Below are 20,534 nucleotides of genomic sequence, written 5' to 3' on the forward strand. Positions count from 1 at the left end.
GTTTTAAAGGTCATCTAGTCTAACCCCACTGCAATGAGCAGGGACGTCTTCAAATTAGATCAGATTCCTCAGAGCCCCATCCAACCTGACCTTGCCTGTTTCCAGAGATGGGGCATCTACCACCTCTCTGAGCAACCTGTTCCAGTATTTCATCACCCTCCTTGTAAAACATTTCTTCCTTTTACCTAGTCTAAATCTACTATCTTTTATAGTTTAAAACCATTACACCCCTCACCCTATCTCAACAGGCCCTACTAGAAAGTCTGTGCCCATCATCCTTATAAGCCTGCTTTAAGTATTGAAGGGCTGCAGTAAGGTTTCCTCTGAGCATTCTCTTCTCCAGGCTGAAAAACTCCAGTTCCACATGAAAAACAATAGAACACACACACCAGAAATGCTATAGGCTTTTCTCTCCTAAAATAACATAGGACTCACTTTGTACATTTTAGTATTTGGGAAGGTAAGCAATGTGCCAGCAATAATGACACGTAAGAGCAGAACTTGCACTATGAAAAGCTCTCCTGACCACACACACCCACTCACAGACACACAGCTTGCTCTGCCAAGTATTTTTTCACCCACATAAATTTTTAACACACTGGCATCTCTGGAATAATGTCCATTCTTTATAGAGCTCCATAACTTCATTATTAAGTAATGCCACCATTAGGTGAGAAAGTAGCCAAGCATTTAATCTGTACAGTATATTCACAGTCATATTAGCGATGCATAGTGATATGCATTCATAAAAAAATGCATACAGCTGTCATCAATTCATTCCTGTACCCTTTTTGTGGCCCCTCATTATTATTCCTAAAGCTTGAGGCAGTCTTAAACATTATAAAATATGCATTAGTTCATTCCATCATGTATCCTGCTCTTTACTTAGCATGGCATTACGGTGCTATCTTTTCATCTTGAAATGACACTCTGATAGTATGAAAGTAAAGATAGGGGAGGCTGTATTTCAGAAAAAATACCTGCATATGAAGGTGAAATGACCAAAAGCTGAACACAGACAACTGAACAAAGTTTGTTTTTACAAGCATACTTGCCTAAACCATGTAAATAGAGCAGTTCACATCAGTCCAAAGCCCACCCACCGCTAAGCCACATTTGGATCTGTATGGGATGGTACAACAGCTATTGGCAAGGGGACAAACAAGATGCTACAACAGCTCAGATTCCTGACAGTTTTGTGGACATTAAAACTTTTCACTTGCGAAGAAACACTCTGGGTCTGTACCAAGCCCAGTGATGTTATGCTATACTCATCTATAAGTAACAGCTGTTGAGCTTAAGAACACAATTATCCTCCTGTTACTTCCACAGTCTTGCAGCTTTTCTCCTCCCTCCATCTCCACACTTGCACCTGACACATTTGTTGTTCTTTCTGCTCTTATTCTGACACTTCTGCATCAGCATAAGCTTCCTTTATATCTGTACTTGGTACCTTCTTTAGAAGATTAAAAACTTTGAAATTATTCCCTTTTAGCCCTTTACCTACAGTGAATGCCCTTTTTCCTTGTACTTTTTTTAATTTTTAAATGATTAAGTCCCTTGCAAATTCATAATACATAAAAGTGGGAAGAAAGTGATTGTATCTTGGGTTTTTATGTTCCAGCTTTCTTTCTGAATTATAAGAACAGGATGTTAAATCTCACTCCATTTGTAATTCATGAAATAGCTGCCCACTCCCAAGGCTGAGGAAACAAAAAGTTCCCATTACCTCTAGATTCATGGAACTCCAGTGTAACATGCGCATCAAATCCAAGGCTGAAATAATTATTGAAGACACTAAGAGGAAGCTGTAATTGGATAATAAAAAGACTTGTAAAAATAACATGAATGAAGCATTTCAGGAATTAAATACTTTTAACATGGTATCACATGAAAACCTCCAAAGAATAAAGTGGAACATAACAGGAAAATGTGTGCAGAAAGCTGCTCTGAAGGTTAGTAATGGCTTGTGGAAGATGATTAGATTAGATACAAAAGCCCAAAGAACACAAACACATCCACAGAGCTTTTTGATCATATATGTAACCTTATAAGCACATTAAAGCATTCCTTAAGTTGTCACTAAGATTTCCCATAATGCTGTTCCACCTAACATGTCAATACAAAGGTTCTCCTAATTGCTGGCACTTCAAGCTCAGCATGGCAAATGAAACTCAAGCTGTGTTCTTCCTGCTTCTTATACAATCAGAAGCAACACAAGTCCCAGACAAGATGCCCTAATTCTATTGAGAATGCATGAGGCAGGGAAACACACATCTGGCCTCTTCATCATTATACAGGCCCAGCAGGGCTGTAGATGACAGAATAGTAACATCCACTAGATAGGCTGGAAATTATAACTGAGAATAGTAAAATGGTCCACAGAATCTTTTTCTTTTTTTTTTAACAACTGTAACACTTTCAACATCTCCAGTCCAAATGAAATATTACTATAAATGTGATCTCCTCACATAAAAATCTTCCCATTCTTCAACTATCAAGATAAACTAATGGAGACTCACACACAAAGTAGTTAAATACAAAAATACACCTTGCTGTAAAGCAGGAAACAGTTGGTATCCATTAGCAAAATCCTAAGGAATAAAATTCTATATCCTGCTTTTAGTTTTGTCTAATTTGGAATGGATGGTAGTCACAGTGTTGCTTCTCCTGCTACACCAGGTTAACTAGAGAAAAACAACAACCAAATAGATGGCTGATATGCATTACATTTCACACACCTCTGGAATCACTAACACATGAAAAGAACAGAAGGAAGAGATACAAGTAGAGAATTAAAAAGTTTTAGATCTTCCCCACCCATTCAGTTTATGGTGTAACACAAAGGTGCTTTTAAGCATCCTATAGTCTCTGTGGGAAAAAGGCATCTCTAACCTTACGTGCCCCATCCTCCAGCTCATCCTGTGGCAAATCAGGGTTGCGTTCAACCTGGAGATTCCAGCGGTCCAGCTGGACAATTGTCCCATCTTCTACATGGCACAGGATCTTGGACACTGGCTCATCTGTGTAACCCTGACAGCAGAGTGTCACCAGAGTATCAGCCACAGACAGTGGAAGCAAAGCAACTCACTGACTAATTACCTCACAGACCTCCCTCCTTTTACACAGGCTTAAAAACCCCAGATCAAATGTTCCTAATAACACCTCAAAATACTGCTAAATATTGATATATCAAGTATTTTAACAAGCTATTGCTGAGGTACACAAGTCTTGGGCAGGCAAAGTAAGGTCATAAGGAGAGGAACTGAAAGTGTATTTGCCTTGCCTGGAATAACTCCAGTGGTGTAGTTCAGAATAAATACAGACAAATAAAGTTTAAACTGTGCTTAAATTAGAAGCCTGCACATCCTTATTACTTGGCCTGAGCTACCAGACAGATATCTCTATGAACACTTTTATTACAACTACAATATTAATAATTCAAGATCCCAGGCTGGAAATTGAACCAAACTATTGTGCCTAACTGAAGCAGACCTCGGACACAGCCATGCCTGCTATTTTAACCCAAATGAAGTTCTACCCTACACAACTAAATCAGAGCAGCAAGCTGAGAGCCCACACATAGGGGCAGCCCAGTCAGTGCTTACCCCACCCCAGTTGAGGGTGCGGGCAAGGTCATTCCCAGTGCCAAGCGGAAGGACAGCCACAGGAGGCGGGGGGCTGAGTTGCAGCTCATCGAGGATAGAGAGGATCCAGCCCACCTATGAAATGGGAAATGCAGAGAACTGTTAGTCAGGAAGATTAAAAGGGATGGGAAAAAAGAAGGAGACATATTTTGATTGTTTCCCTTGTCCTGGTTTCAGCTGGGGTAGAGTTAATTTTCTTCTTAGTAGCTGGCACAGTGCTGTGTTCTGGATTTAGCATGAGAACAACGTTGGTAACACGCTGATGGTTTAGTTCTTGCTAACTCTAAGTCAAGGACTTCTCAGCTTCCCATGCTCTGCCAGTGAGCAGGTGCTCAAGAAGCCAGGAGGGAGCATAGCCAGGACAGCTGATCCAAACTAGCCAAAGGGATATTCCATACCATAGAATGCCATGCTCGGTATACAAACCGGGGGGAGTCAGCCCGGGTTCACCAATCGCTGCTCGGGTACTAGCTGGGCACTGGTCAGTGGGTGTCGAGCAATTGAATTGTGCATGACCTCTCTCCCTCTCCTCTTTGTTACAACTATTCTTACCTCAACCCATAGGCTTTACTATTTTCTGATTCTCCTCTGCATCCCACTGGGGTGGGTGTGGGCAGTATGCAAGCAGCTGTGCGGTACTTAGTTGCTGGCTGGGGTTAAGTCACAACACCCCTCTACAGAGAAGATCAAGTAAAACAAAATGAAGGAAAAGAAGAGGGTGTCTGAAATTTAACTCTACAACAGATGCATCTGCGTTTTTGCCTTTCGGAGAGCAGGCACGATAGGTTTCATGAAGCCCCTGTGCAAGCAGAAGTGATGGGATGTGAACACTGACACTGGCTGCCTCTAACAGAACACACAGATACTGAGGAAAGGGAGCACAGAATTTGCTGTTCTTCAAGCAGGAAATGAAAACACATAGAATTATACCTGGTATTATAAGACTGCCTAAATATTGCTCTGAAAAATACTGTATTTAAAAATTAGGAATGATATGGACAATTCAAGATTATTTTTTTAATTGCCATTATGCTAAAGGAAACCAAACCTTTGACAACTGTTATGAAACAAAATGCAAGAGACACACTAAAACAGCATGGTAACTCAGAGCATGTCCTGGAACAGAGGGTCCAAATAAAGGCAAGCATAGACTTGCCCACAGGTCTCCCATTCCCCAGAGACCTTGGTGCTGAATTATTTCACTCAGTGCAAAGCATAATATATAATATACATAGTCTAGTCATATGTGTATAAATATACACGCATCTATATAAAAGAACAAAAGACTAGAATAAAAGACAAAATAATGCTCAGTATTTAAGGCTTTGGGTTGGAACAGTGAATCTGGCTCTTTTGTATCATAAGTTATTAGTTATTTTAGAGAGCTGTTTCTCTCTCTTGTCCCTGTTCTGCACTGCATAAAACTTTCAAATAAAAATCTAGCCAGAAGGAACAAATTACTGTAAAATGTTTTGTTTTCATTGAATGGCAGTTTCCAAGCGGGGAAAGAATTGTTGCTGAAGATGTTATTGAACTTTTTATGACTGAAATTCTTGCTACAAGAGAACAGGACTGTTTCTTAAACTATTTCTCATCTTTAAAAAAAATTACAATCTGTGAAAGAACCTGTGATTAATTTTTAAATAAAGAATTAAGAAAAAACAAATATAAGACAAAACTTGGTTTGGGTTGTTTTGGTTTTGTTTGGTTTTTTTCCTTTTTGCCTGACGCCAGTGTTCAAAGATACTATCTCTACTGGAAACGTGAGCTTTTAAATAAGACAGAAAGCTGAAATCTTGTCTGCAGCTGGACAGGATTTTTCCTCCCTCAACTATTATTATTATGATTTTTTAAATATTCTTAACCCAAAGTACGATGACACTAGAACTTCATGAAAGGCACCCAGTACAATACGGGCATTGGGAACAACTGGGATTTGAAGGACTGCAGAGGGGGTAACCTGATAAATGTATCAACCACCACACTATTCATATTCTAGGGCATGTCTTCCTCTGAGTCTTTTGACTGCTAGATTTTATTTTGTATAAATATCATTTATTAGACAGTTATTTATCACAAGCATTTGTCTAATTATTAAAGCGTTCACCTGGGATGTGATCCCATATTACACAGCTCACTGTCTGACAACAGACGTCTGAATCACTTACAACTCTCATGAACTTGGTTGTCACCAAAGGTACTTAGGTCTATCATAGGCACCACAGTAGGACTAGAGTAGAGTCCTCAAGGGATTTTTCGGGGGCGAGTAATCCTCTACCTTTCAAAATATCTATCCTTCAGTATTGATAACAGGAGACAGAATAAAGAGTCCAAATAACTTCATTGGGACCAGGACTTCTTTAAGAGTCCTTTGTCATAAGCCCTTAGTCATTGCCACTGACTTCATCTGTACATCTGTGCCTCAGTATCCCACTGCTACAGGAAGCATTACAATACCTACCGCTTTTGTAAGTGCTTTTAACTGATACACAGAAACTTCAAAATACGAGTTTTTAAGTACAACATTGCTATTTAACTTTTCTAGTCATTTCTAAACCTTGTACATTAGTTTTACAATCAAGAATGACACAGACTACCATTTCCCTGTAAATAGAAAGCTCCTGACTGCTTTGAACGCAAAGCTTTCCGCTTATGCCCTGGAAAGGAACAGCAAGCAGCAATGATGGAAAAGTTGCAATAAGTTTTGATTCACCTCAATAATGCAAGGTATCATCTGGTCTCATTGAATATTCATTAAGTCCATTTGAGCCAGATTTTTCATTTCTAGAGGTAATGGCTTTGGGAATAACTAGATATTAATTTGCTTCAAACTGAGCAGCAGCAAAGGTGATGGTGGAGTGCTGCTCATACTAACGAGAGGGTGCTGCCACCTGTCGCTTGCACTGAGGCAAAGGGAAAACGGAAGATGGTCATACTCCATGTAGCTGCATGCATTTCTATTTTAATATTTTCGAGATGCAATTTTTTTTCCCCTATTAAAATATTGGCTTCCTCAGGTGGAAGAAAAAGACTTTCAGAAACAGCCTTAAACACTTTTTTGCAGCTTACATCTCCTGCTAAAGTAACGCTTTGTACACTTGTCAAGAAAAGTTCACAATTCGCTAACAGTAATATCTTATTTTACCACCAAGACAGTAGTTTAATCACTTTTATTTGTTCCTTCACGCCTGCAGGGGAAGCACTGGTATTAATAACCCCTACAATTGAGCTTTTAAAAGAACCCACAGAAGCTGAACAGAAAGCTCCCCCAGAAATTCAAGCAGAAATGGGTTAAGGGTAGGGGTTCAGCTCACTACAGAAAAAAAGAAATCCTCTTCCTGTCCTAAGCACCTACATAGATCTGTCCTGGCCAGTCGCTGCACCTTGCAAGCAGTATGCATTTTCCTTACCATACCTACGGTTACAGCTATTATCAAATGCAGGTTTGGGGAACGGAGCTTCACAGAGATTGAAGGGCAGTTCTTCAACTGTATTTAATCACCCAGCAGCACAGACTGAGATTTACAATATTCCTAAGTACTGAAAAGAGTAATACAGTTGTAATACCTCCATTACCACTGTGGCCTCCAGACCCTGTCTCCAACTGAAAGTGCCTGAATCCTTTAAAAACTGGACCCTATTCACTTATCCAAGAACACACAGAAATTCAGTAGCAAAGAGAAATACTGAACCTGGACCTTGCCAGACCCCAGGCTAGTAGTATGACCAATGCAATACCCTTCCTTACAGACGCTTTGTAAAGAAAGCGTGGAAACTCACTTTCTTTAGGCCCAGCGGGGACACTACTTGACTGTAGTTGGACTTCATGAGGACTATTAGCATGAAGGGGCAGAAATTAAGATTTAACGGCTCCCAGACACTGACTTAACCTGCTAGACCCCAAGATCTGTGTAAGTAGCCAGAGGAGGCCTGCAATGTTAGTCTGCTATACCTAATCTTTATGCATAAAGAAGATAGAGCCTTGGACATTATGATCTGACCCCATTACTACGCAGGATATGCCACACAATTAAAAACAAAAATAATAAAAAAATGTAGATTTCACAAGCGCAAGATACATTATCTGGCTCTGCAGGCATCACGAGGTGGGAAACCCACACCACGAGGAATATGACCACTTGGCAGCCCCATAATCATCCGCCAGCTACCTACCGTCCCATCCCCACCGCAGGCCAGAATCCGCAGGTTTGGCACTTTTCTGTACAGCTCCAGTCTGGCCGGTAGGGAGAAAAGGGAAAAAGGTCAGAACAATAACACAGGCACTTCTCATGCACTTTGCTAAGCAACTGTTTAACTGCCCCTTATTGCATTTTCAAATATTTATTATTAAGGATGTTAGTGGAGGCAGAAACATAATCATAATAAAAAAATAATCTCAGTGTTACCAAAAGCCTCAGCCATGAGGAGGCATCAGGCCTAGCACTTGCAGGCAGCATCAGCCCCAACCCAACCTGAGCCCTGTGCCTCACTTCACACCTTCACGCACACATAAACCCCCTAGGACATGAACCACTTCCATGGTCAGGCAGTACCTCTTGAGATGTATTTGATCAGTTTAGCATGTTGCCACGCTACATGGAAACTCCTTTTAAACTGCTTTTTAATATCTTTATTGACAATCTGGATGAGGGGATCAAGTGCACCCTCAGCAAGTTTGCAGATGACACCAAGTCAGGGGGGAGTGCTGACCTGCTGGAGGGCAGGAAGGCTCTGCAGGGGGATCGGGACAGGCTGCAGCAGTGGGCTGAGGCAAATTGGATGAGGTTCACCAAGGCTCAGTGCCGGGTCCTGCACTTGCATCACAACAACCCCACACAGTGCTACAGGCTTGGGGAAGAGTAGCTGGAAACCTGCCCAGCCGAAGAAGACCTGGGAGTGGGTGCTGGTTGGCAGCTGGCTGAACATGAGCCAGCAATGTGCCCAGGTGGCCAAGAAGGCCAACAGATTCCTGGCTTGTATCAGAAACAGTGTGGCCCAGCAGGACTAGGGAGATGATCATCCCTCTACACTCAGTACTGGTGAGGCCACACCTCAAATACAGTGCTCAGTTTTGGGCCCCTCACTTCAAGAGGGGTGTGAGGATGCTGGACTGTGTCCAGAGAAGGGCAAGGGATCTGGTGAAGGGTCTGGAGCCCAAGTGTTATGAGGAGCAGCTGAGGGAACTGGGATTGTTTAGTCTGGAGAGGAGGAGACTCAAGGGGGACCTTATTGCTCTCTACAGCTGCCTGAAAGGTTGTAGACAAGTTGGGGGACATCACCTGGACAAGGGACAGGAGAAGATGAAACTGCCTCAAGCTATGCCAGGGGAGGTTTAGATTGGATATTAGGAAAATTTCTTCACTGAAGGAGTTGTCAAGCACTGAAACAGGCTGCCCAGGGAGGTGGAGGAATCACCATCCCTGGAGACATTTTAAAAATGTGTAGATGTGTTGCTTAGGGACATGGCTTATTGATGGACTTGGCAGTCCTGGGTTAACAGTTGGCTTTGATGATCAAAAAGGTCTTTTCCAACCTAAACGATTTTATGATTCTAAATCTGAAAGGAAAATTTTCATGTTCCCTCTGCAGATGACAGAAAACTTTCATTTTTCTCCTATCCTACAGCAAACAAATATAAATATTGAGAGTTTTAAACAAAATTTAATGTTCCTCATCAGAATTTGCTAAGCCACCATTTCTGAAGCATGTAGAACATGACAGCTTCTTCAACTGGTAACTTTTTTTTTTAACACCACAAAAGGCAAGACTATCTAATAGACTTCTTTCTCTGGATATCTGATCTAAGTTACCAATAGGACAGCCAAAAAAGCACCTGTTGAATACCTGCTCCTTCAGTTGCATGAGAGAGAGGCATTAATGAAATATCTCCTACTGGAGGGGGTACATTCACAGAGAGAGCCGAGTGACCAGAGGACCTAATCCTCTTGTAACAATGTTACACAGCTCTACAAACTGTATGTCTACCTTAAAGCATCCATACATCCTGAAAGGATCATCAGCAGAGATACTTCTGCAGTGAAAAGAATTTAGGTGCCTTGAATAGCAAATACTTGGACCGTTCATATAGAGGCAAATATCTGATTTTATATTATATCTTTTTGTGCTGCCTAACTTGTGAAAGTAGCACTGAACTGATGGTTAGGCAAAGCAAGTATCCCTGTCTCAAATACCATAGAAGGATGGTCTCTTAACCCTTAGCAGCATAAATCAGCCCTTTAAAGACAGGTCCTCCCTTCCTCCCTTGGAAGAAGTTCACACTTCAACTATTACCCAGATAAGCTGACTTAGTTACTCAGCAAGCACAGATAGTTGCATGTTGCTGTCACGTATAGGAATCTGGAGGCAGTCTCAGCCCATTGGAATGCTCAGCCATTAGGGAATGGTCAGGCACTGGGATCAGCAGCAAATCTGTCTTGCAGCCATCTGGAACTGGCTCTGTCTGACACAGGGGCAGCCCCTGATCTCTTCTCATAGAGGCCACCACTGCAGCCGTCCCTCTGCTACCAAAACCTGGATACGTAAAACCTCATACACAGCCTACTAATCTATCCAAGCTAGACTTTTGTCTGCTTTCCTGATCAGAAAAGAATTATGGTCCACAGCGCTGAAGGCTTGAGAACTTACGCATCTCTTGGCCCTTCCTGAGAGAGATCAAAGACCTGGCGTGGATTCAAATACCACATAAACATTTGGAGAACCTTGGTGCCCTAGGAATAGAGAAAAATCAAATGAATTGAAATTATAAATAGTTTAATGATTATTAGAAATAATAATGTTCATTATTCTCTATATTTGCACCGCTTTTCTTTCTTCTGTGCTTTATAAAGCAAATATAAACCAATAAAAAGACAAACTAGAAAGTGGCATGGCAGATGACCACTCTGTAGAATGGCAACCAACAAATCTGGTCAGGGTGCACGTGCATACATACAGATTAAATTTAACAACACAGATCACTAATGGTTCATAAGAACAGGTATTTGGAGTCAGACCAAAGGTTCAGCTCCCACAGAAACCTGTTCTCCTGTCTCTCACCACCTGCAGCGAGAAGAAACCTTAGTTATCCCACACCACCCTCAGCCATCCATGACAGCAAGAAGTTGAACCAAGCTTGTGGGTGAAGTCACCATCCTATTAAACAGTGTCCTGCCCAACATCCAGGCAATGACATTGCTTTGATGACCACCATCACCACCATGAACACTCATCATTGCAGCCCTCTTCCATCTAATGAAGGAGTAGTCAAGGACTCTATGGGCTACAGCTGTCCCAGTGCCCCCTCACTCAGTGCAGTGTGGCCAGCTCATCATCTAAAGATGTAATTTCTGCTTTCTCAAGCTCTTGGGTTCATATTCCAGATACTCAGTTTTATTCCTTTGTGTTCTGCCCAGGCAAATTGGTAGGATGTCTCACTAGCAGAACAGGACTAAGAACCCTATGGGTCAAGCTTGTACCCCCAAGTAATTAAATAATGCCTTTCAGACATGGCCTGGTGGATGCAAATCAGGAATTTTCAAAAGCTCCCCGCTCTGAGGGATGGCTCCTCTGTCTGACACCTTTCCCCAAGTGGAGAACCAAGAATAGCAGTCAAAGTGCCTAGGAAAAGTATAACAGAGAAAATAAATGTGATGTTTGCTGTAGGTATTCTCACAGCCTCAGCTATTTGCAGCTCATAGAATTCTTGAGCCAGAGGAGGGTACAGGACTTTAGTAACATGCAGCCCAGGTAAACTTTTAGCATTCACAACATCCTAAGGCAAGGGGTTTTGCAGCTGAACTACACAATGTGAGAAGGACCAACATTTTCCTTTGTTTTGAATCATAGTCTTAGCAGTTTAATTTTATATCTTCCCTAATTCTTCTAATAGGGAGAAAGTGAGTGGCAGCTATGCTATTCCCTATGCTCTGCAGGCCTCTGTTGTATCTTATATCAATCACTACTTCTCAACTAGAAGGCCCTGTTTATCAAAAGGCACTCAGAGCTAACCTGAAAAACATTCACTTGGATAAATTTCAGTTCCAAGAACCCTAAGAAAGAAGTCTGCCGTATGTTAGTCACTGAAACTTTGTGCTCTGTGGTACAGGACAAGACCAGTAATGATTTTTTAGATGCCATAAAAACATGTCATTTCACACTGACTAATTGAACTAGGCTTTCCTGGTAAAATTAAACCACTTTTTGGATAAAAGTCTAAGACTTCACTGGCAATCTGAATTTTCTGTGGAAAGATGAAGTCTTCTGGAAACCTCCAAACTATAATTTTAGATTCCTTTAAACACTCTGAAGATAAAAATGCAATTGCTGAAATACTTCAGCATCCATTCCATCCATGCAATTCCACTGAAGTGGAAAGAGCATTCAACAGCAAGGACCTCTTCTGAGGACTGCAGCTCAGGCATAGCATTCTTCCTGTCTGACTGACCAAGAACTAGTCTAATTTGCAGAAACACTGTTGTTAAACTAAAACTTTGTGACCTGGATGATGTCCTTACATGATTACCACATCATGTACTTACCTGATTCCCTCCACTTTTTGGATTGACAAAAACCAGTAGTGGTTTCATGAGTGGAGAGGAGATAGGCTTTATCACAAATGGCCGACCTTTGTTATCCTGAGAAACAGAAGCAAAAAACAGCTTTAGTACAACCTATGTATGTTTCCCTGGCACACAACATGCAGGAGCCTCAACCTAGCTCTGACAAAACAACCTCAGGTACTTGAAATAGAACAGTCATGTTAACGCAGTGCTCAGCTGAGACAACTGAGTAAGAAAATAAGGGGGGTGGGGTGGGGAGGGAGGGGCTGGGAGGGAATCAATTCAGGCCAGCACAAAACCATTTTAGAATTTTACTCTATGTTATTCCCCCCGCCCCCCCAAAAAAATCATTCACACAGCACTAATAACATGTCAGATAAAGTGCTATTTGTATTACAAACAATTTTCCAATGGGAAATAGAATGAGATAAGCTACTTATTTCCTTAACCTAACAGACAAGTTGTATCAGGGCTTATTTGCTGATGATCTGCCCTCGAACTCTTGGCCTTACCATCCTCCCACCTTTGAACAAATGCCACAAGTCAAACATGACATGTCAATGAGAAAACTATTTGTCCCCCTACTCCCTATCCCTGCAGGACACCCGAGTGCCCAGTAGCGAGGGCTGTGGCAGACACAGATTCAAGCTTCTGGCCTGCAGTTCTCCCAGCACTCCAGTGAGGACCTTAACGAGGAGCGTCCTGGCTATGCAGAGGCGAGTCTCCCTTCACCTCTCCCAAGAGGCTGCTGTTCGCCTATATAACTAATCCACTAGGCAAAGTCTGGAAAACAAGATCTTCTATAAGCTACATGGTCATGGTAAATCAAGCCATCAGATCATCTGTTTTCTCTCTCTGTGTGGCCCAGTGTCAATTTTCCACACAGAGTACTCCTAATGTGAGATCGGCTGACGGAGACACTCTCAAACCGGACCAGACCCCTTGCATCAGTGCACTCACCATGGATTCCACAAGCCCAGTTTCACACCCCTGCTCTGCCTAGTAGAAACCAAGGGTCTGAGCCGAGTCTCTTACATCCCAAGGGAACACTGTTTCATTAGGCTGCCGGTCCTTCCAGAGTCTGCTATGTTGTTTCTTGAAAAGAATCAACTTGGCAAACTTCTCATACAAGTTTTATCAAAACTGCTCTTTTCTCACAGCAAATTCAATAGTGTGGAATTTTTCAGTGGAAAAAAAGAAATATTAAACACTGCAGTAACAATATTAAACTTTGCAGTCTGCATTTAGACATTTAAATAAAAAGGAGGAGCCTGATTTCCAAAGCACTTGAATACTTACATCATTGCCTCTTTTGCTGGCTTTTCTTTTAAAAGACGTTCTCTTCTTTCGCCGTGTTGAAGTCTTTAACGAGTTCTACATCAAAAGAAAAAAGAATACATGAAAAGCAAAACAAAATTTAGAAGACAGGCCCAGACAGAGCCCCTTTACGAAGCTCTTCCATGCATGTCCACTTGGAGAATGATAAGAGTATCTGGCACATGCTCGAGATTTAAATTACATGCGCTGCATGCTTTACACTTCCACACCACCGTTTATGGAGAAAGCCACACACGGAGACCAGACTGGTGCTTTGGAACTGGAAACTTTCCCACGCTGTGAGGGGGGAAAAAGATCAGATGCTCCCATAGACTCACATAACACCACATGTTGTACCTGCCAACCCTCCCAATAGGGGTAGGAGACGCCCGTTTCCCCTTCGGGGCTCCAGTCTCCTGCCCAATCAGGCTCGTCTCCTGGTATGGAGACCACCTGCATAAAGATGTAATAAAAAACATGATAAATGAGATATTTTTCATGTTTTTTTTAGGAAAGAAAACAACAAGTTTTATCTCTGGCAACCATTATGACTCAACATAACGTAGGCCACCATGTCGTATGATGCCGGCACTGTGGAGTCAGTTCCAGCCTACCAAGAAACTTGTGTAATCATCTGCTAAAAAACAAACTGAATTGTTAACATTTAAGGTTTGGGTGAGGGGGGTGTTTGTAGCGTTTTAGTTTGCTTTTTGTTTTGAAATGACAGTATCACTTAACTACATGAGAGAAAAAATATAAATGATAAAACTGCTTGTATTTTTGCAGAACCTATTAAAATAGAACTTACATCAAAGCTATTCTCCAGGCTGGCAATAGCCTTCTCAGTGATACTGAACGAAAAGGTGTTCTGATGCAGTAAGAACAGTTCAAAAAGCAGAATTTTATCTTATCTTATAATTCGTTTAATTCAGTAACTTATGTCATACCTGCAGGAAACCCTAATCCTTTCCATAAGATTGAAATTTTGTATTATAGGAAATTCAGTAAATATTTTCTCAGTATTTCAACTTCTAGTCTAGCCATCACCAGGAAATAAAGTAGCACAGGGAATCAGAAGAAAGCTGATTGATTTTTGTATTTTTTTTCTGGCTGCAAGAGGGAAAGGAAGATTCACTCAGCTCATCCAAAATTTCATTTCTGTCCTGACCTCATTCAGAAGCGTACCACTAATGAAAAAAGTCAATTACCAGAGATCATCAAATTTGTAAGCAGTGACATCTGTTCTTAATCCTGGTTGCTAACCAACATTAACAAGAGGAACTACTGGATTCTGTTTAATACCTAACAATCACTTCCAGAATTTCAAGACTTCAGTACAACATGCCAAATATGGAAGTTAATGTTTCCACATCTCCGGGAAGTTAAAAAAAAAAAAACAAACAACAAACCTAACAGCTAACTGAAATACCTAAAGACACTGTCCTTTTTCACCCAGACCAAGAGAAGCCCTGCTGTAGAGCCCAAGGTCCCAAGCTTTTTGTTACTTCCCAACACTCCCTGAGGACCCGGATATAGTCACGTCTTCAGTATTTTCAGAAAGCAAAAAGACAAGACAGCTCTGCAGAGCACTTAAAGTATAATCTAAAAGAACAAATGTCCTGTAAGAAACCACCTGAAGTGTTCATATTCTTACCTACTCTGATACAAAGTGATCCTGAAAGCACGATAAAGCACAAAGACTTCACTGACTACAGAAATGCATTGGCAGTATCACCTGCATTGGCATTTCATTGCCCTACCTCAGTTATCAGACTGATGATTTACAAAAGTCTTTATGCCAATACAAAGGTATGGGACATTACTCTCAAAGCTGCCTCCTGTGGGGGCCTTAGCCTAGGTCCTGTGCCATTATCTGATGAAGAATTCTCCCTGGAGTAGGGCAAAACACAGGACAGAGAGGCGACCTAATCTGTCCCCAGTTTTGCCAGCAGTCCGCTGAAAGGTCACAGGCATACCAAGCCTTTTCCCCATGCTTCAGCCTCTTCAGATGCAAAATTCAAAATACTTACCATGTCGGTAAAGAGCAGTGAATTCTTCTGTCAAATATTAGTCTGTAACTCAAGTTAGGTATTATACTAGGCAAGTACTTAACTGTACCTCTGGAAGAAGGGCTGTACTTTTTATTCTATCTCCACAATAGATGGACCTAAACTCAGTGAGGTTCTTCTGGAAAGAGCAAAGACTGTTCAGTAAAATCCCAACTAATTTTAAAAGAATGATTTAAAGAATGTTTAAATGTACTTGTCATTAGATCCCTCTAGAATGTATCTCTTTCCTTGCCAACAGGTAGGGTGGGAAGAGGCATACAGCTATACTAGAGAAACAGTTTTAGTCCATGCTGCCATTCATTATTATAAAAATTTTCATTTCCACACTCAAAAAGGCACTAAAATATGCTAGGTCACAACTAACTGGTGGTTGGTTGGTTGGTTTTCTAACATGCCTACACCTATAGTGTTAAGAGAACCTAAAGATTTGCTATGATTGCAACCGTGTGTCCATAGCAGATGAAAGGCAACAAAAGCTGCTTAAACATATGCAGATCTTCTTTGCAAACATGCAGAAGAATAACAGCCAAGAGTAATCATCAGTCTTTGTACACTGACTTGAAGAAATAGATGCATACTACCTTATCACCTTGTTATGTGGACAAGTATTTATAAGCATATAGCATTATTCAGCAAAGTATGCGATAGCAAAGCATACCTTTAGATAGGCACCATATGTAAATCCTAACTTGTCTCTAGAGAGGGAACCTCTCCTTTGTGGATGTCAGTTTGGCCATCCTCAAAAAGAGATTTTTGGTATTATTGAACGGTCAGTATATAGTTCTCAGCAAGCTTAGTAAGATGAACAGAAGAACTGGAGTCCTTTTTGTATGGTGTGTTAGGTGGTGTAAGGGCCACAGACTATCTCAGTGGACCCTTTCAACCTTTCCTTTTACAACATTTCAGCCTTCATTTTCAAAGGCTTTTAAGCATGCTGGGCTTCAAATGACCTAAGTAATGAATAGCCTCTGGGAAGGTTAATCTTGACCATTTTCTGGTTGTTCACAAACCCCACCCCCACCCCCCCCAACAGACAAGCCAGTTGCACTCAGCAATTGTGGAAACTAAGAAATAAACCCAGAAATATAAATATTTGCTATCACTTCTCCAAGGTCCTCAACGGAGAAGGAGAAAACACCATGTTTACTCACCTTGAACAGAAAAATTTTACAGTTACTGTCTTTGCCTTCCCAAACAGAAGACAGGACGAATCAGTAAGTACATCGGGCAGATCCTCCTTGTTATCTACTTTTGTCCCAGAACATAAGCATACCAGCAAGTCCATTCCTAGAGCTAACACCAACTGAACTACCAAGCCTCACCTATAACAAAATACCACCAGTCGACAGCTTTCACAGACTAGGAGACTGAATTGATTTGAACCCCAGGAAATCAGAGCTGGTATCAAAGTGCTGCTAACAGTAGAGAAACACTGGCAATCAGTAAAGAAGTTACAGAAGTGGCTCACATTATGAATAATATGGAATAGATATTGGGAGTTTTCCAATCATGTAAATGGGTCATTACATACAGGGCTACCACCAATTTCAAAGTTATTTCAACCATTCTGAATATTCTTCGTCTTGCAATTAATTGCTTGCAAGAAACAAAAGCTCCCCATTTAGAACATAGGTTGTCAGCAGAGATTTGTCCTTAACCAATTGCAGCACGATGCTTCACTATCACAACGGTGCTGGTAATCAGAGAGGGAGCATGCTCTTTATTCAAGCCCAATATTTGAAAGGTGGTGACCCACGTTGTACAAAATAAGCATGGAAAACCATTTTTGTAGCAATAAAGAAAAAATAATATCAGGGCAAGGTTTTGCTACAAAAAGCCATCTTATTTGCATAAAAGAAACAACCAACAAACAGGATGAAGGCACCACTAAAATCAGTTTCATATGAATAAGGAATTCAGTTCAGGAGTTGCCTGCGACCAGTAAGTAGTTAATTAGAGCTGAGGAAATATTTTTATAACTAAAAGGCTTCTAGCCAGATTTATTCTGATGGTGGAATATGTGAAAAACAGATTGCTGGTTACAAATTTATTTACAATGTGAATTTACAAAAATTTGTGAATATTGTGTTCATATTCTGTGGATCAAATGCAGTGAATATTTCATAGTGTTTACTAAACATTCATATAGGGTGAAGAGGGCCATAATACACAGAAGGAGAGCTGGCCAGAAACAGCAAGAGAGAAGAAAATATTTCCTAAAAGGAAAATAATAAACAAGAAAACAAGACTTCTGCCAAAAATCTGAAAACACATCTGAAAGATGTGTCAGCATCTTCTACAGCAGTAAGGATGCATTCCCTAGAATTAATACTGCAATGGGTGCTGTTAAGAAGTTTCATGGAAATATGCCCATTGTCTGTGCTAAATATCATTTTGATCTATCAAATACCACACAAGTGCTGAAAATTAGCCAAGGAGATTAAGTCCCTGCCAAGGACTCAAACAGATTCTTCAACAAGAGAGGAAAAAAGATTTCTCTCAAGGAGGCTGGAGTAAAGCTAACAGAGAAAGAATACTGTGGGGAAAAAATACAAGTGCCAAAGAAACCTTTTTTCTCAGAGTGAAGGTGGCTAGGAATCTTGCCTACTCTCTCTGGATGTAAAGGAGAAGTGGCAGCCCCTTCAGTCAACTTTTTGATTACTCTATGTGTACTTCCCCTTCCCTCCCCTGTCTTTAATATCTGCCTTGCTAGAAATGCTACTCATGCAGAAATCTGACAGTCGTATCCCTAGACTGGAACTAAAAACTTAGCAGTGTCACAACTCGGGGTTTTTTTTCCAGTATCACAGGACTAATTTTGTCTTAGTGCCCTGCCTACAGCCAGAAAGCCCTGGGTCACTTCCCAAGGATGGGCACACTAAAGTTAAGAACCACACACCACTACTCTATAAAACCAGCATTCCTGTGAATGCGGGAAAATTACAAGAAAACATGACCAGGAAGTTTCAATATCCCAGACACTACTCAATTCAGGAAAAGAAAACCTTAATTTCAGTGCTCCAGAAATAACACTTCTCAGTATTCCTGACTCCCTGGTATGTTCAGTGTGTGTTTGTTTCTTTGAGTTCAACCTGGAGTGAAAACACCCTTTTCAAATACAAAAATACTTCTTGCATGAATCCCCTTACAATTGTTGGCCAGCTCTCTTTTGGACACCTCTTCTCCCTATTGTGTTCACTAGTGAATTATCCTCTCCAAGACACATCACATCCATAACAGCTCTGAAGTTTAATGCCCGTTACTTGCAATTAAATGAGCACGTAGGCTTACTGCTGACATTCAGCAAGCACTGATGTAAATAAGACACGATTGTTTGAATGTCTATTGATGACAAATTCAGAAGGATGCCAGTCCACAGCCAAATCTTACTGCAGTTTGAGGGAATGTTTTGAACAGTTTTTCCCTGTATTTGCTCAGCTCTATTTAATGAAACATGCTTCACTGCCTACAACATGGGATTTCTTGCAGTATGCTTGCTGAATTCACAGTTACAGGAACAAACCTGAGCTGGATTTGCTCAGAACAAGTCATGTTTGTTGCTAATTGTCCCAAACAGGGAAATCTACTGAAGGGCTGGATGGAGGGGCAGGAGGATACAGGTTCATAACCACTATGGATGTATGCCGGGTTTCAGGGATAGACAGGGTTGAACAAGCATGCCTCAGTGAAGGAATACCAAGTGGCAAAGCCAGGTTGGCCCTGCGCAGCCATACAGCTTCAGAAACAGACATCAGCATGCAGTTACCTGAGGTTTCTTCACCTTAATGATCCAGGTGGGAGGCACAATGACAGCAGCGTGAGCCCCCAGGGAACATGGCTCCTCAATGTGATGTAGCATGAAACAGGTGACTTTGTTATGAAACTGCAAGACAGGAGAAGAGTAGAGTCAATAAGGAGGACAAGAAAGACAAAGGGGAAACATGGAAAGCAGTAAGAGAGTGATGGTTCAAAAACTGGAGCAATGTTCCCAGCTCAACCATCTTCAGGTCCTTCAAACCGGGAGTCATATAACCAAAGATCACCTTCCCTAGCCATGCCTCCTTACAAAAAAACCCAACAAACCCACACTAAACAAACAAACAAAAACCAAACACAACACCCCCCCGGCCCCCCAAAAAAATAAATCACTCCTACTTAAACACAGATCATAGATTTTGATGCAGCTGTATGTATTGGAAGCCCTTTTCCTGCCTGAGCTAGTATTGGCAGGCCATTGATGGGAGGTAGCCAGCAAATACATCGTGCAGCAAGACTCTTCACCTGGAGGACTCGTCAGCCAGGTGGTTATGGTGTCTTTGAGCAAAGGGAACAGAAATGGCAAAACTGGAGGTGATTCACAGAGAGGGAGCTCTAAAAGCCAGGAAAAAAAGAAGTTGCTTGCAGTGTGACCACTCAGTGAAGCTGCTAGCAGTCTCCGTGAGTATTGTTCACTTACCGCCAGCTTGCACCAGGAACAACTGATGGCCACAATCTCTTTACTATGGAAGGAGAATTTCTGCTGAAAGCCCTAGAATAAGAAAAAAAGATTAAACTCCTCCTCACTACCAGAAATTTACATATTTAAGTCTTGCCAGGTAACTGTGCTAGGCTAAATCAGTTCATTGAAGTCAGATTCATTGGTTCAGCCTCAAAGCTCTCAGGCACCAAACAGATTTTTGGGGGATAAAACAATGGCAGGGTTCATAGAGAAGGTTCGTTAACTGAGGCGTTTTCACACATACTTTTAAAAAACACTTTTCAAAAATTTTAAGCTTTTTCTTAGATTTTATGGTTAAAAACAATGGAGTAAAAAATAGAGAAGGGATGCCTATTTGAATGGATTTCTACAGACCTAACATTCAGATTTTCTGTTGAACAAAACATTCTCTCATTGCGGTCTTGTTTGCTCTGAATATAAACAAGAATTTGAATTTTACTTTTTT

At 41.2% G+C, this 20,534-nt stretch overlaps 1 protein-coding gene across 7 annotated transcripts in view; it reads right to left on the reverse strand.

Annotated features, from left to right (window-relative positions):
• Window positions 1-20,534, reverse strand: part of DGKI (diacylglycerol kinase iota) — a 228,073-nt gene that overhangs the window by 104,603 nt on the left and 102,936 nt on the right. For all 7 annotated transcript variants that reach the window (XM_040596412.1, XM_040596410.1, XM_040596409.1 and 4 more), the window contains exons 7-15: window positions 20,048-20,119; window positions 19,358-19,474; window positions 13,505-13,579; window positions 12,185-12,280; window positions 10,293-10,375; window positions 7,821-7,881; window positions 3,609-3,722; window positions 2,896-3,033; window positions 1,730-1,808 (exon numbers count right to left, since the gene is read on the reverse strand). In XM_040596412.1, the coding sequence (XP_040452346.1) occupies window positions 1,730-1,808; window positions 2,896-3,033; window positions 3,609-3,722; window positions 7,821-7,881; window positions 10,293-10,375; window positions 12,185-12,280; window positions 13,505-13,579; window positions 19,358-19,474; window positions 20,048-20,119 (835 nt within the window). The remainder of the gene's footprint in view (window positions 1-1,729; window positions 1,809-2,895; window positions 3,034-3,608; window positions 3,723-7,820; window positions 7,882-10,292; window positions 10,376-12,184; window positions 12,281-13,504; window positions 13,580-19,357; window positions 19,475-20,047; window positions 20,120-20,534) is intronic.

The sequence above is a fragment of the Falco naumanni genome, chromosome 5, assembly GCF_017639655.2.
Source record: "Falco naumanni isolate bFalNau1 chromosome 5, bFalNau1.pat, whole genome shotgun sequence".
NCBI lineage: Eukaryota > Metazoa > Chordata > Aves > Falconiformes > Falconidae > Falco > Falco naumanni.